At 36.5% G+C, this 15,941-nt stretch overlaps 1 protein-coding gene across 1 annotated transcript; it reads right to left on the bottom strand.

The window, feature by feature from the left end:
• Positions 1–5,308: 5,308 nt before the first annotated feature.
• Positions 5,309–7,264, bottom strand: LOC127076061 (hydroquinone glucosyltransferase). Its single transcript, XM_051017610.1, has one exon. It carries the CDS (start codon positions 6,941–6,943, stop codon positions 5,555–5,557), a length of 1,389 nt encoding a protein of 462 aa, XP_050873567.1. The 5' UTR covers positions 6,944–7,264; the 3' UTR covers positions 5,309–5,554.
• Between the last annotated feature and the right edge of the window lie 8,677 nt (positions 7,265–15,941).

Below are 15,941 nucleotides of genomic sequence, written 5' to 3'. Positions count from 1 at the left end.
ATTAAACATAAGGACACTATTCTTAAAGTATCTGTAGTCGAGCTTTATTATGAAGTGGGATAATATTAAAGTATTAAGACTATTATGTATATATACTGATGATCACATCTCATGGATCATGGATAAGGAGTTATCAAGTCTTAAACATAGATATGAATATTAAGAGTAATATTTATACTAGATTGACCAGCTATGAGAATACTATATAGAATGTTATGCAAAGTGTCATAAGTTATTCTCATGATTATAATGGTGTATACCACCCTTCGACCTGAAACCACTATGGACCCTAGATGTAGAGTCGAGTGCCTTATTGCTGATCAAACATTGTCCATAACTGGATGACCATAAAGACAGTTGGTGGGTACTCCACGAAGCATGCTAAGGGACATGAGTGACCTAGATGGAATTTTCCCATCCTGCGTAACAAGATAAATGTCTATGGGCCCAATATTGAACTGGACAAGGATGACACGGTCTATGCCTTGTGTTCAATATAGATATAAGGGCAAAAGGGTAATTGTACACATAAGTAGTATCACAAAAGGATTTATCACATCACATGTCATTTTCGTGTCTTGGGTAGCAGTGATGTGTTGCTAGATACCGCTCACTATTTATTATGTTAAATACGTGATTTAATATAATTGTCAATGCCGTGAAATCCTACAGGGTCACACACAAAAGGACAGATTAATGAGAGATAGAGTAACTAAGGAACACCATAAGGTACAGTGCACTTAAGTGAATTGTAGAACATCGTAAGGTACAGTGTACTTAAGTAGAATACGAAATATGGTAAGGTACCATGTGCTTAAGTGATTTTGGCATATAATAAGATATGGGCCACATACACTTAAGTGGGCTTTTTAGCTTGCAGCCCACACAAGTGGTTCTATAAATAGAACCCTTGTGCAGAAGCATTTGTGCAGTTGCAATTTCATTTCTCTCTCTCTCTCACTCAAAGCCTTCATTCGTAGCAGCTAGCACTGAGATCGAAGGAATCCGTTCGTGTGGACTGAGTAGAGGCATTGTCATCGTTCAATGTTCGTGATCGCTTTGTAGACCTGCATCAAAGGTTACAATCGCCACAATAGGTTCACTAAAGGAGAATTTTTTTAAATTTCGCTGCATTTTGGATCCCTTTTCTCCTTCATAAAGTTCACAAGTCAAGGATGTGAGAGCTTGATATTCTGTCTCAATTGAATATCTAGACACAATGTTTTGCTTTTTGGATTTCCATTAAATGAGTGAAGTGCCAAGGAAAACACAGTAGCCAGTGATGGATTTTCGAGAATCAGGGCATCTTGCCCAATTAGAATCAGCAAAACCATGGAGTTTGACAAGAGTTGTGCTAGAGAAGAAGATACCTTTACCCAATGAGGATTTGAGGTATCTGAGAATGTTTATGGCAGCATTAAAATTAGGTGTCAAAGGTTTGGATAGAAACTGACTCAAATGTTGGACAAAGAATGAAATATTTGGTCTGGTATGAGTGAGATAGAGAAATCTTCCAATGAGTCTTCTATATAAAGTAGCATCTTCTAGGGGAGTGCCTTCACGCTGAGAGAGTTTGGTTGTGGGATTTGTATGAATATGTTATGGCTTGGCTCCTAAGTAACCAATTTCCTGAAGGAGTTCAGGGGTATATTTTCTCATATTGACAATGACGCCTTCCTCTGATCTTGAAATCTCAAGTCCAATAAAAAAATGAGGTTACCAAGGTCTTTGATGCAAAACTGGTTTCCAAGAAAAGATATGACATGAAGAATCTCAGGTAAACAATTGCCTACAAGCACTATGTAATCTACATAAACCAAAAGTGTTATGAAGGAAATGTTATCATACTTGATGTAGAGGGAATGTGAAGCTTCTTATTGTATATATCCTAAAGCAAGAAGTGGTTGAGAGTGTTTTGAATACCATTGCATGCTTCCTTGTTACAAGCCATATATAGATTTGTGTAGTTTACAAATTTGAGGAAGAGAGGAATGAGAAGCAGGATGACCAGGAGGTAGAGCCATGTACACTTCTTCATTCAAATCACCATGTAAGAAAGCATTGTTGACATCTAACTTTCGGAGATGCCAATGCTTGATGGCAGCCAAAGCAAGAAGAACTCTGAATATTGTAAGTTTGGTAACAAGAGAGAAAGTATCAAAGAAATCAACTCCTTCTAGCTGAGTGTAGCCTTTGGCAACTAGTCTGGCTTTATGTCTTTCAATGGTGCCATCTTCTATATGTTTGACTTTTTAAACCCACATGCAGCCAATAATTCTCTTACTTTTGATGGAAGATCAACAAAAGACCAAGTATGATTTTGATCAAGGGCAAGTAACATAGTTTCCATGGCGTGTTCCTAACAATCATAATGAGAGGCTTGTTTATATGTTTTTGGTTCAATGTGAGTGGATATAGAACAACAAAAGGCTTGATATGAAGGAGTATAATATTTATAAGAAATGACATATGATATGGGATATGTAGTGTGATTATGAGAAACATGAGTATTATGTAAAACATAACTACGATGAAAATCATACAGATAAGAGGGTTATATTAAAATTATAATAGATTTTCTCAAATAAAGAAGAAGTAGGGATATCAGTAGGAACAAGAGGTTTTGGAAGGCCATCTGTGATAGGTTCAGAAGGAGCATATGTGGTAGGTTCAAGAGGAGCACCTATGGGATCAAGGTTTGAATAGATGGGAAAGGGAGTATTTGGTTGGTCATGTGAAAGGTTAAGTATATATTCAATATGGGAAGGCACAGATGTAGTTTCAAGAGTATCATCTAAAAAATGAGGGACCTAAGAAGGATCTTGTTCAGGAAGAGGTGATGAGGAGGTAGATTCACGTGTCTTAAAAGGAAAACGTGTTTCATATAACATAACATGTATAGAGACAAAGATGCTATGAGAATTAAGGTTATATAGGATGTAACCCTTGGTGCCATCTTTAAAACTAAGGAATATGAAATTTCTAGCTCTAGCATAAAATTTACTTCTATGAGCTAGAAGGGAATACGCATAGCAGATGCAACCAAAAACTTTGAGGTGAACGATGAAGGGTGGTTCTTGATATAACATCTCATAAGGACTCTTATATTTAAGAAGACATGTAGGGATTCTATTGATGAGCGAACGACATGTTGTGTGGAAAAAGTCCACATGTTAATGGGAAGGACGACTTGGAAAGAGAGAGATATGGCCATGTTCAGGATGTGTTTGTGTTTTCTCTCCACCACACCATTATGCCATGGAGTTTAAAAAATATATTTTTGATGAAGGATACCTTTAGATTCAAAAAAAGAATGCATAAATAACTCAGAATCATTATTTGTTCTAAAACATATCAAAGTGTTGTGAAACTGATTTTCTATGTAGGAAACAAAGTTAATGATATTTGTTTTAGTTTCATCCTTAGGTTTCAAGAAACATAATCCATGTAAATCTACTGAAATCATCTGCCAAAATGAGGAAATATTTGTGACCTAAGAGGGATAAAGTGGAAAAGAGACCCCAAAGGTCACCATGCATTAATTCAAATGGAGCATTAGAAGTAAAAATGCTTAAAGGAAAATATAATCTCATTTGTTAGCATAATAACAAGAGTCACAAGGAGACCAAGTATTTTTATTTAATATAGACGGAAACAATTTTGAAATGGCATGCAAGCTATTATAAGTGTGGCCTAGTTTATAATGCCTTACAAGAGAATTTGTAGTAGAAGCGGTATTACAAGTAGATGAATCATTCATAACATGTGTAGAGTCTATGACATAAAGTCCCTTGAAAAGTTTAGTTATACCAATTGTTGTCTTGGTAATGTTCTGCAATATATGGTAGGAATCATAGGTAAATTGCACAAAACCGTTATTAGACAGAGCAAGCTTAGGAATAGATATGAAATTTACATGAAATGAAGGTATATACAAATCATGATGCCAGTAATATGAGTAATGACATGAGTACCATTAGGTAATAAGTCAAAAATAGGGGATATGGTGTGATAAGAGATAAAAGAAGTGAGGGTAAAGGTAATATTATCAATGACACTAGTGTTCAAAATCTAGAGGTTAGGGTGCTTACCACCAGGAGGAGATGAATTAGATGTCAAAGAAAGAGGTTTGCTAGAAATAACATTAGCTGTAAGGTAAAATGTGGTTGAGATTGTTGCAGCAAGCCAAGTAGACTGTGGTATTGATCTTGAGTAAAATCAAAGGTCTTGGAATTTGAAGTTCCTTCAATAGAAGAGTCATTATTAGCCTTAGAAACATCATAAGCACTAGGTTGAGGTGTTTTGCCATTGTTCTTGAATCCTGAAGGATATAAATGCTTGACAAAGCAAATGTCAACCGTGTGGTTTGTTCTACCACAATGAGTACAGGCCTGAATTGTGCCTTTAGGAGGACCATTCCATTTCCACTTACGCTTGTCTTGAAAAGAATTAGCCATAAAGAAAGAAGATGCAATAGTAGGATCTAAAGTATGAGTAGGAGGAAAATCAAGGATATGAAGAAAAAACTTTCTTTCTTGTTGAATGATCATAGAACAAACTATGTCTATAGTATGTAAAGGGTTGATAAACATTATTTGAGATTTTGTGGCATTGAAATTTTCATTGAGCGTTTTGAGAAAACGTATGAAATAATCTTGATCTCTATACACCTGCAAGGAAGTGATGGCATTGCAACTACACTGAATGGAGCATCTGTAGTGGGGAATAGGTCGATAGTTTTCCAATTCATCCCAAAGGACCTTCATCTTGGAGAAGTAATCTAAAGCATCAATAGAACCCCTCTGAATCTTATGGAGTTCTTCTTGAATGTTTGAGATACGAAAGATATCACTCTGAGAGAACCTAGTCTTAAGATTCAACCAAACACCCGATGCATAATCAATCTAAAGAATCGATCTTGCAATGGTTTCACTGATAGAACGTTGAAGCCAAGCAAAAACCATGGTGTTGCACCTAATCCATGAAGAAAATAAGGGGTCAATGATGTTAGGTTTAGAGAGAGTGCTATCAATGAACTTCTGATTGTTCTTGGAAATCAATGCAATATGCATAAATCTAACCCAAGAATGATTATTCTTGTTGTCCAAAGGTGGAGAAACAAGAATGAGCACCAGGTTCTCATTAGAATGAAGGTAATATGAATTATATGAGTTTGTAGAAAATTTTCCATAATTGACAAGAGCCATTAGATAAGAGGAGAAGAAACAGAAAAAAAATCCGAGTAGGTGAAAGAGAAGAAAGGGAATGGAGGCGGAAATTACTCGTCATACCGTATTAATGTGATAACTTGCAACACAAGGCACTCATTCTCATTAGAGTTAAACAAGATAAAACTTACATGATTCAAATATAAAGATGGATCTCATTATATGTAGAGTCCAATGATAAGTTGGTTAAGCAACTTAACGTAACAACCAAGAAACTAAACTTGCATAACAAATCTAACAGTAAAAAAACAAGATTACAAAGGCACAACAAATGAAAGGAAACCTCTCAATTTGATATTGCTACACATTTCCATTTGAGAGCCAATTCATATATTTGCTTTTGTTGAAGACCCATTTTCCTTTAGAGCATTAGCACCTACCTCTTTGAGATCCATCATATTATTACGAACTTTCTTTCCATCCTCACCCTCCATCAACCTCTTCACAACACTTGCAATTTCCTCCCTTTCAATCAACCCATCCTCACCAACATTTACTCTAATACCGACTTTAATCTCTTCACTAACCAAAATGGCATTCATCTTTTGCTCTGCATAAAGTGGCCATGCAATCAAAGGCACACCATTCACCATACTCTCAAGAATTGAGTTCCAACCACAATGACACACAAACCCCCCAATTGAGACATGGCTCAAAATTTGAGCTTGTGGTGCCCAATATGGAACCACTAAACCTCTCCCTTTAGTCCTCTCCACAAAACCATTTGGTAAAAAATCAAACGGGTCAACATTACTATCAGCAATAAAAGTTGAATCATTCTCAACTTTATCATTTGGACACCTCAAAACCCACAAAAATCTTTGTTCACTCATTTCCAATCCAAAAGCAAGTTCATCCGTTTGAGCACTAGTATGGGTTCCACCGCTCCCAAAACAAACAAATAGAACACTTTCATGTGGCTGCTCATCCAACCATTTCAAACCCACTTTAAATTCAGATTCATCAACAATAGTGTCTTGATTCACCAACGGACCAACCGAATAAACCACCGGGTCATTCTTTTGTAAAAAGATGAAAGCCTCCGGTTCAAGCTCAAAAAAACTATTCACTATTATGCCCTTAGCCAACCTGTATCTTTTCGCGTGGTGGAGGAAACATTTATAGGCTTCATTGGTTCTATCCTGAAGCGGGGTTGCGAAGTCTTTTCCGTGAACCGCGTAACATCCAGGGATGTTAAGCGGTTCATGGATATCCCTAAACTCCGACTGACACTTTTGGTCGAGTTGGGGAAGATAAAAGACAAGAGACAAGTTATTTGCGGTGGTGGGGAAGAACATATACGAAGGGATATCGAGTTCGGTAGCGGTGTCAATTGCGTCGGTACTAAAGAGATCGACGATGAGAGCGGAGAGACGGTGGGAGGTCATGAGAGAGAGTAGGGTTTGATGGAGAGAAGGAAGAGAACGGAGGACGGTGATTGTCATGAGTGGTTCAGGTTTGGTGTTGGGTGGGAGGTCGGAGAGGGTGACTGGAGGTAGAAAGATGTGGGAAATGCCATGTGGAAGGGAGGAGAGTACGGTGGTTTGAGCCTTTGAGGGTGGAGCATCGGAGGGGATGATGAAAATGACGGGGAGGTTGTGGTGGTTAGTGAGTCGTTTTGCGAATTCAATCATTGGAATGAGATGTCCCATTCCTGGACTTGAAACCATGGCTACTAGAGGTGGTAGTAGCTCTTGTTCATGTTGGTGTTCCATTGAAGATAAAAGATAATAATAGGAGTATAGGAAAGAGTGTGTTCAGTTATGGTTTTCCGTTTTTGGTTTACAACACGATGAACAATGGGGTAAAGAAGGAAAGCTTTTAACCAAGAGTAAGCAAGAGCGATAAACTTCACCGTTAGCTAGAGTTTGCCATCAACCACGAGTACCACAAAATAGTAGAGATGTGAAATAAGTGTTCTTATTTAATGCTTTGTCTAATGTTTGTGTTGTCCTGCACGCAGGAACACGTGTTTTAACCTCATCTTCATGTCTTACCTAATCGTCATATGGGTGCAATAATGACAATGATGAAATTTTTTCAAAATATTGATTTCTTTAAATATAATCTATTAAACATATTCTATTTATATTTTAAATGTTTTTTATATTTTTAAATTTTACAAATACTCGATTTCTCCATTTCATACAAACCTTATAACATAAGTTTAATTTTTTTTCATCTTCTCAAAGAAAATCAAAAGAGATTGCATCATCCTTATCATTGAACATGTTACAACACTCAACTTCTTTTACGGAAAGCATATCTCGTTCTTTAGGTGCAAATGTAAATAAAATCTTAATGTCTCATTGATGACGTTAATGACTGATGTGAATCTAGATAGTTGTTATTATGGTTGTGGGATGTATCACATAGGTCTTCATTTCTGTATATTTTAATTTTGTCTTGTTTTATCCGTGTCACATTTTTGCAATTCAGTCATGTTCTTGCTAAAAAATACTAAAAGGTTGACTTTTCTGACGTGAGTCAGAAAGAGCCTTAAATGATTAGTTAAGTGTTTGTAAAGGTTTTTTTAGGGCGTTATCCCCCTCTTTCACTTGGAGGAAGTCTCCTTTTATACCTCCTCCACCATTAATGGTCTTTCAAAGGGTGATTCTTCATATTCCTCATTAAGAAAACTTGGAATAACGCCCGTCGTCTTCCATAATCATCATATAACGTCTTTTCCCTAAACTTTTGTAACCTCCAGCCGTTATGGAGACGTTTCATAATCGTTCATTGTGACGGTTCATATGGTCCCTAACACCGACGTCAGATCCAACTTGGTTCTTCAATGATAGCGCGAGATCGACTCAAACGTGCCTACCATGTGTTTAATTGAACCCTAACTGGGTTCCGATTTGTGCAAGGCTATGGATACTCAGCCTTCTTGTCTCTTCTTACTCGCTTCTAAAAAGCTCAACCTCAAGGAATTATGGGATGTACATAAGCCCCCCGATCACAAGGTCCTATTTGGATTGAAGTGTCCGGTCAATATAATCTCGGAATTCCCTATTCCCTATACTGACCTCCTACTCGGTAAATCATTGAGGTGTCATCCATCCTAATGATGACAAATCTCTCTCTTTTCTAATCATGATGGTTTTTATGGAAACTCTCACTTGTCATCATTGCTCTTTTTTTATATGTATTCTTGACCGTTACAACTTGTTTTTTTAAAGGACTTTGTTTCTTCATTTTGTTTATTTACCAAAACTAGTGTTTGCGGACATATTTCTTCTTCATCCCTTACTCGATTCATTTGTTATCTTAAGCCTCAGGTATCATTTTCTTTTTCTTTGTTCACTCTTTTTGTTCTTTCATTATGTCTTCAATACGAAACTACATTTACTCGGGAGAATGTTCGATTTCCCTTACTGTTAGTGATAAAATAGGATTTGGAATGCTTGTATGCAGGAGTGTAAGGCTTATTTGAGTCGAATGGATTTTGATCGGATTATTAGAGAAGTTTATGGTGAAATCCCTTCACCTGTTAGTAACACTGACTCAGAGTCTTCATCCTCGTGTTTTTTGGACACTCAAATGGAGGTTACATGATCCTTCATAGATAAATAAGTTCTAGGTTACAACCATATCATCATTGACGAAAGCTATATCTCGAAGCTTTGTTCAAATACCTCAGTCTCTTCAACCGGAAATGACGAATATGTTATACTAGCCCCTTGTGTAGATGGTGAGAGTGTTTTGCCTTACTCGACCCAAAGGAATGTGTGATGAATACTTCTATTTCTATTAAGGAGTGATTGGGGACTTTAAAATCTGCATCCCGTTTATTGACTTTGAGTCCGATCTCCTAAAAATCCTAAATATAGCCCCTTCTCAGTTACGTTCAAATGGTTCGGGTTTTATCAAAACTTTTAAAATTGCTTGTGACACAATGGACATAGCGCCTACGTTAGGATTGTTCTTTTCATTTTTCAAGTTGAAAGGGGCAGAAAAAGGAGACTGGGTTTCCCTTAGCGGAATTCCGAGAAAAAGATTACTACAAGCTTATACCACCAATTATAAGGGTTTTAAAGACAAGTTCCTTTGAGTGAATAACGGAAAAAGATGTCCCTAGGTCATGTATACGCTAGACGGGAGCTATCGATTCCCGATTTATTGGTCGGATAATCTGTTGTCGGTCTTCGGCTTCGACTATGACAAGTTGAACACTCTTGAAGTCCAATCTTTGGTCGTTTTGGATGCCTTCCAGGTAATTAAAGTTAAAGATTGAGTACATATGGCTGAAGACTCAGAACAAATTTATAATTTCTTGGGTAATGCTTATATGCACTTATTTATTGCTTCTTAACAACCTTATTAATCCTCATGTTTTTCTGATTTCTTCTTATGCCTTCCCCTTTCAGAAAAAATGACAAACCTCAAGCTTTCTGAGCAAAAGAAGTTGATGGTTAAAGCTAGAGCAAGGCGTAGGGATCAGTCACCTTCTAAGAGTGATCTGACGAGTATTCAAACTCGGACTCTTAATAGTAAGAAAATGGAAGTTATCAAAGAAACTCCCACCGCATCCGAGCCACGGCTACCTCCATTCTTCCCTCTAGGGATCCTAAACCAAACTCTCTAAAGAGAATGAAGACCTTAATGAATGATGATGTCATCCAAGCCAACTTGGCTATCACCACCCTGATGCATGATTCAGGCAACAGTCACCAAACTAACTCATCCTCCAAATTCAAGTTTTTGTCTAATAGTTTTGACGACTTGGGATATCTCTACGATCATATGAATGCGATCGAGGACGTTGAGAAGGTGAAGTCAATAGGTGCTCAGCAGTTGACACAAAATCTTGAGGCTTCTTTGATGAGGTGTGCAGTTATGACCTGGGGTCTTTTTGAAGTAGGCAGTGCCCATAAACAGAATGTGACTCGTCTTACTTAAGACATAAACCAGTTGAAGGATGATTTGAAAGCTCGTACCCTCCAGGTAGATGAGTTAACCAAGCATCTTGTAGAGATGAAGAATCAGAAAGAGACATTGGAATCTCAAGAGGGACGACCATCATGATGTTTAAATTAGTAGCAAATTATCTTACGTGAGTCGTTTCCTTTACTTCATCCAACAAATTTGTCGAAACATCCAAGCCTTCCGAGTTGATGCTTTCATTAAAAGCCAAACGCCTCCATGTCGGTGTGTTCATTTCAATTGGTATCATCATATTCGCACCATAAACCATCTTGAGTGGAGTCTCTCGGGTAGTTGAATATAGTGTGGTGTGGTAAGACCATAAAATTTCATGCAGGTACTCAACCCATAATCCTTTGGCTTCGTCTAACTTTTTCTTCATTCCCGATAAAATGATTTTATTTGCTGCTTTCGCCTGACTGTTGGCTTGAGGATGCTTTACCGAGATGAATCGATTTTATATTACCAGGTCTTTGCAAAATTCAACAACTGAGGTACTAGCGAATTGAGCATTATTTTCAGATATGATAACTCTAGGCAGACCAAAGCGGAAAATTATATTTCGCCAGTAAAATCGGCGTACCCTTTCTACTATGATGCGTGACATGACTTCTGCCTCCACCCATTTTGTGAAGTAATCAACAACCACTATTAAGAATTTTAATTGTTCATATGCCATGGGAAATGGACCCAAGATATCTTCCCCCCGTTGATAAAATGGCCATGGTGAGAACATTGAATGCAACGCTTTTGCGGGTGATTGAATAAAAAGAGAAAACATCTGACACTTTTCACACTTGCTTACAAACTCCGAACAATCCTGAAACATGTTCAACCAATAGTATCCTACTCACAATATCTTTCCATACAATGCCCTTCCTCCGATGTGACTGCCGCAGACTCCTTCATGAAAAAAAATTGCGTCTTCCTCCGAGATGCACCTAAACATATGAGCCTCTCTATCCATTTTATAAAGGTGATCAGCCATAATGAGGTATCTCGCGAATATTCTTCTAATACGTTTGGCTTCTCTTTCCTTTTCAAGTAGTTCATTCTGAATTAAATACCGAATGATAGGTGCCATCTAGACCTGAGCTTCATTCAGTTTCATGACTGTAGAGGTAAATTCATGACCATCAAACTATGGATAAACTTGATGTCAATAAAACCAGAGTCACCACCGCGCTTTTAATGTTTCCAAAGGAAAAGAGAAAAGTACGAAAAAAACCCAAGGATAAGAAGTTTTCAAATCAAAACTAATAAAATGCCAGAGATTACAGGTAAGGGGGTTGGTTACAAGAGGGAAGGTGTTAGCACCCAAAGTGCCCTAGGAACTCCTAGGGAGCCCTTTTTTGTGTGCATATGTTTTTGGGTATAAATGATGTTTGATAAAATATAAAATGTGGGGATGGGAAAAGAATTTATTAAATATATTTTTGTGTTTGACAAGACCTTCGGTCTTGTGCCTACATACCAACATAAAAAATGAGGGATCAAAACCTCGTAGTTCATGGTAAAAAATTTAAATAGGTTGGTGAGTTGATTTTAGCAAAGGTTTAAATGAAAGGGCACAAAAAGGCTAAAGATTGGAATGAGGTTGTTAGTTGTTTTTGTCTTTTGAAATTTAAGTCAATATGGTTAAGTTTATTTACAAATTTGATTAAGAAAAAGTTTTAAAATTCATTGGCATAAGGACAAAGTTTCTAATCATTAAAACATATCTAAGTTTTAAATCACAAGAAAAGAAAGTTTTTGAAAAGAGGGAGAGATTTTGAAATTAAAGAAGTGGGAGTAGATGAAGGGGCTACCCTAAGCAAAAAAATTAAAAGTTAAAAGTTGAAAAGATCTGACCAATGGGATGCAATCCAACCGACAAGAATGTCATATAGAAATCCATTTTCCTTTGGACTTTGATCAAACAATAAGCAATAAGAAATGAGCAATATCCAGACATCATACAGATCAAGGCATAAAATAAAGATAACCATATCCAAGCAAACATTCCCATAGCTAGTAGTCTTCAGTGTCTTCCAATGTAGTAGATGAAATACTCCTTGATCAACTCAGAACAAAACATCAGACATAGACCATAACAAAATGACAATTTAAGCACAGAGACAAAGTAGCAGATGAATCAAAGATATCCCAAGTCTTGCATAAGATGAAAGTCATTGTCAAAGATAGCTCAGTCTCATATGTTGGCATTGGCCAAGTCATTTAGCACAGGGAAAGTTGCCTAATCCTAAGTCCAAGAGTTCAGATTAAGTCCCAACAGTCTACCAAATATTTTTTAGGGTTTTTGTTGTTATTAGGTGTTTTAGGGTCCTAAGACCACAAACAAAATCAAAACACACAAACAAATATGTACAATCATAAGATATGGCTCAAGTGAGCAAAGTGAAAAACGACTTAAACATAAACAAGTTGCATGAAATGTAAATGGAAATGAATGATAAATGACTGAAATGTAAATTGCATAAAATAAATGGCTTGAAAGTAAAAGCATAATGAATAAGAGTTAGTCAATGGTCAGTTAAATGTTAGTGTTGAGTTTTAATTGATTAAGTCATTCTTTGGAGAACACTCAACCATTCATTCACAAGTATAAATCCTTGAACCAAGACATCTTCCATGAGAAGGGCTCTAACTTCGATAATTCAACAAGTATGCCACTAGCTCTCATGAAAGGAAAAAAGGTCAAGCCTTCACATAATACCATGAAGAATGCGAGACTTACAATCTCACTTACTATAATGGTATGCCTTGAGGGTCAAATTTAGTTCTATGTTAAGCAATCGTAATTGGACTTATGTAGAAGTGACAAGTATCTGAGGTCGGACAATAAAAATATAGGTTTTAATGCATGTTAGAGATTTGGCACAAAGAACCAAACTCCTAAAACATACCACACACTAAAAGAAAATGGGAGGGACCTATCTCAGTCAAACTTGTATTGATTCATCTGACACAAGGTCATTGATGAATCAACTAGCATTTAGATATTAGAGATTTCATTGGTCAATATGAGGAGATGAGGAAGAATAAGGATGAAGATGAAGAAAGAAGAGGGAAGGGTAAGTAGAAACACAAATTCATCATGGGAGGAATTTCGTCTGATCAATACCATCCATTCATTTTAGGAGATGAAATATGCATTTCATCAATCCCCCAAGTCCAATGGTTTTGATCAAACAAAAGTCAAATCAACCATGACCAAGGCCCAAACAGAAAGTCAAACATCACAAGACCATAAAAATGGCTCAACATAATTTTAAAACATTTAATCAATTAAAAATCAATTTAAAAATGAATTAAAATGCATTTTAAATTGGATAAAACCTCAAATCCCTTTAAAACACCAAATAAATGGCCAACGGATTTATCCTAGGTCAAACAAGGTCAAAGGACCTTAGACAAAAAATTTCACAATTTTTAGAAAGTAGGAAGTATTTTAAATCAATTAAAAATATGTACAAAAAATATTTAATTCATGAAAAATACCAAAGTTAATCATAAAAAATGATTTAGTTCAGAATATGGAAGAGGAAAATATTTAAAGATTTTTGGTGAAAGTCCCATATTTTTGGGATTAAAAATGAAATTTCTATGAATTAAATAAAATAAGTAGATTAAATGGAAATTCAGAAAATACAAAAAAACAAGGGCCATCAGATCTCCCTCATGGATTGAGGTGGTAGATATGATAGCCAAGCGCGCGTTCAATGGTGAACCTGAGTCAATGCATCACACATGTTGTAATTAGAACCAAGGGCCAAGATTAAAACATTTTGAAAGGATAAGATGGTTTGGAAGGTGCCAACGCACCACCAGAGCCTTAGCTCCGGTCATCTTCTCCGGTGGACCTCACCGGACTGGTCCACCAAACACTATCACAAAAATGAAAACCAAGGACATGTTTTTAAAGGAAAAGCTCAGGAGCTCGAATCTGTCCTCCATTTCATCCAATTCCAAGTATATTGAAAGATACATGGATTTGAAATTTTAGGTTCATGATCTGAGTTGCTTCGATTTGGCCTCAAAGCAACTCAATCTTGTTGCCTACATTGGTAGCATTTCAGATAACCAATAATCAAGCAAAATAGTTAAGAAATGAGGGAGAATCGAAGAAGAGAAGTTTGAGAAAAATCACCTTCTGGTAGATTCAATTCAGCTTGATCTTGCTTCAAATTTGCCTTGGCTCGACTCTAGAAGCTTGCAGGAAGTGAAATGGACCAAAGAAAGACTTGGAATCTTGGAGTTTCAATCTCAAAACAGAAGGAGAATTGAAACCTAATTTCAATTGAAACCCGATTTCAATTGAAATCTTCAAGATTATCCTTTAATGGAGGCTAAGGATGCAAATGTTCAAAGCTTGGGCAGAAGGGAACCCCATTCTAATCACAATGGTCATGTATATATAGCCTAGCAAGTTGCTTTTCACACACTTTGAAATTTTGCCAATTTTAGAAACTTTGGTGCATGGATGCATGGGTAATGATTTTGGCCAAATTCATGATGTTATCACACTCCAATTCGTGCATAATGGATCCTGCAGCATTAACATGTAAGCAAGCAAAAGGAAATGGACAATTAAATTCAAATCTTGTCAAAATAAACCTATGAAAGGACCCATGTGCAAGTCCCTCAAATCTTGTCCAAATGAAGTGATCTTGGACTTTTTGGAAAGGTGACATCAAGAGGAACAACTTTGATGTTGAACTCTTTTCCAATTGAAGCTTATATAATTATTCATTTTGAAGTGGAAGTTTGAGAAATCAAACATAATTGAAAATTTTCTAAGTACCAAGTCAAATGACCACTTCTTCAACCTTGAATAACTTTTGCTATGAGCTTCAAATGGAAATGGTTTCTTAACCAACATTGCATAACTTTTAATACTCTTCAATTAGGTCACAAATTTGACCTTATTTGGATTTGGCATGAGGGAGTTATGCATTTTAGAAGTTTAGGAAAGTTGCTTGTTCAATGGTAATGGTCCAAAATGACTTATAATGTTTTCTCTTGTCACATGCCCTTGCAAGTTGAATTTGACATTTATCAAAGAATAAAAGTTGGATAGGACATCTTGAAATTGACCATGAAACTTAGATGGACTTCATCTCATAAAAATCTTGCTTTCTAGCTTCCTCTTATTAGGGACATGAATCATCATCCCATATGGAACACTATTTTCATTATGGCCCTTACCTTGCCTCTCTTTGGTTTCGCCCCATCCAAGTAAGCTTTCCATTCTAACACTAATAAAAGGTATATTCTCTCAACATAAAATAATTACTAAGATGATAGTGAAAAGATACATAAATAGGAATAAAAACAAATGAATAAAAAAACTTCACAACTATTTGGGTGAAGTTGTGAGGGGGCAACATTGACTACTTTATAAATGTCGGACACAAAGATATTAAAGGGGATCCTCGCCCCAATATGAGATATGACACAAGCGTACATGAAGAAATATTCTCCCTCCACCCCTTGTGGAAACCTCGTGCAAGCCATATTTCCATCCAACCAGGGCTCGAACTAGACATCCTCTTTGCTTCCAGCTTATGATATGTAAAAATCATTGTGAAGAACCTTTACCCTTGCTTTGTTAGTAAACCGAGAGTTAAGGTTCACCACTTTGTTAAAAATATAACGAACATATGTCTGAAGTCATCATCAGTAGTCTCGTCGATCATAGGTAAGCAATGAGCAACACAAATTCATTATAGCTACTTTTGTCACTATCAAAGCTACTACTATAGCTTATATCATAGCTATAAAACA

Source organism: Lathyrus oleraceus, chromosome 4, assembly GCF_024323335.1.
Source record: "Lathyrus oleraceus cultivar Zhongwan6 chromosome 4, CAAS_Psat_ZW6_1.0, whole genome shotgun sequence".
In the NCBI taxonomy this organism is placed as follows: Eukaryota; Viridiplantae; Streptophyta; class Magnoliopsida; order Fabales; family Fabaceae; genus Lathyrus; species Lathyrus oleraceus.
The sequence above is the reverse complement of the archived record's forward strand: the minus strand, read 5'-3'. Positions and strand labels throughout refer to the sequence as shown.

What these genes read in the sequence shown, in the direction of transcription:
- LOC127076061 (XM_051017610.1), bottom strand. Translation starts at nt 6,943, where the DNA reads ATGGAACACCAACATGAACAAGAGCTACTACCACCTCTAGTAGCCATG.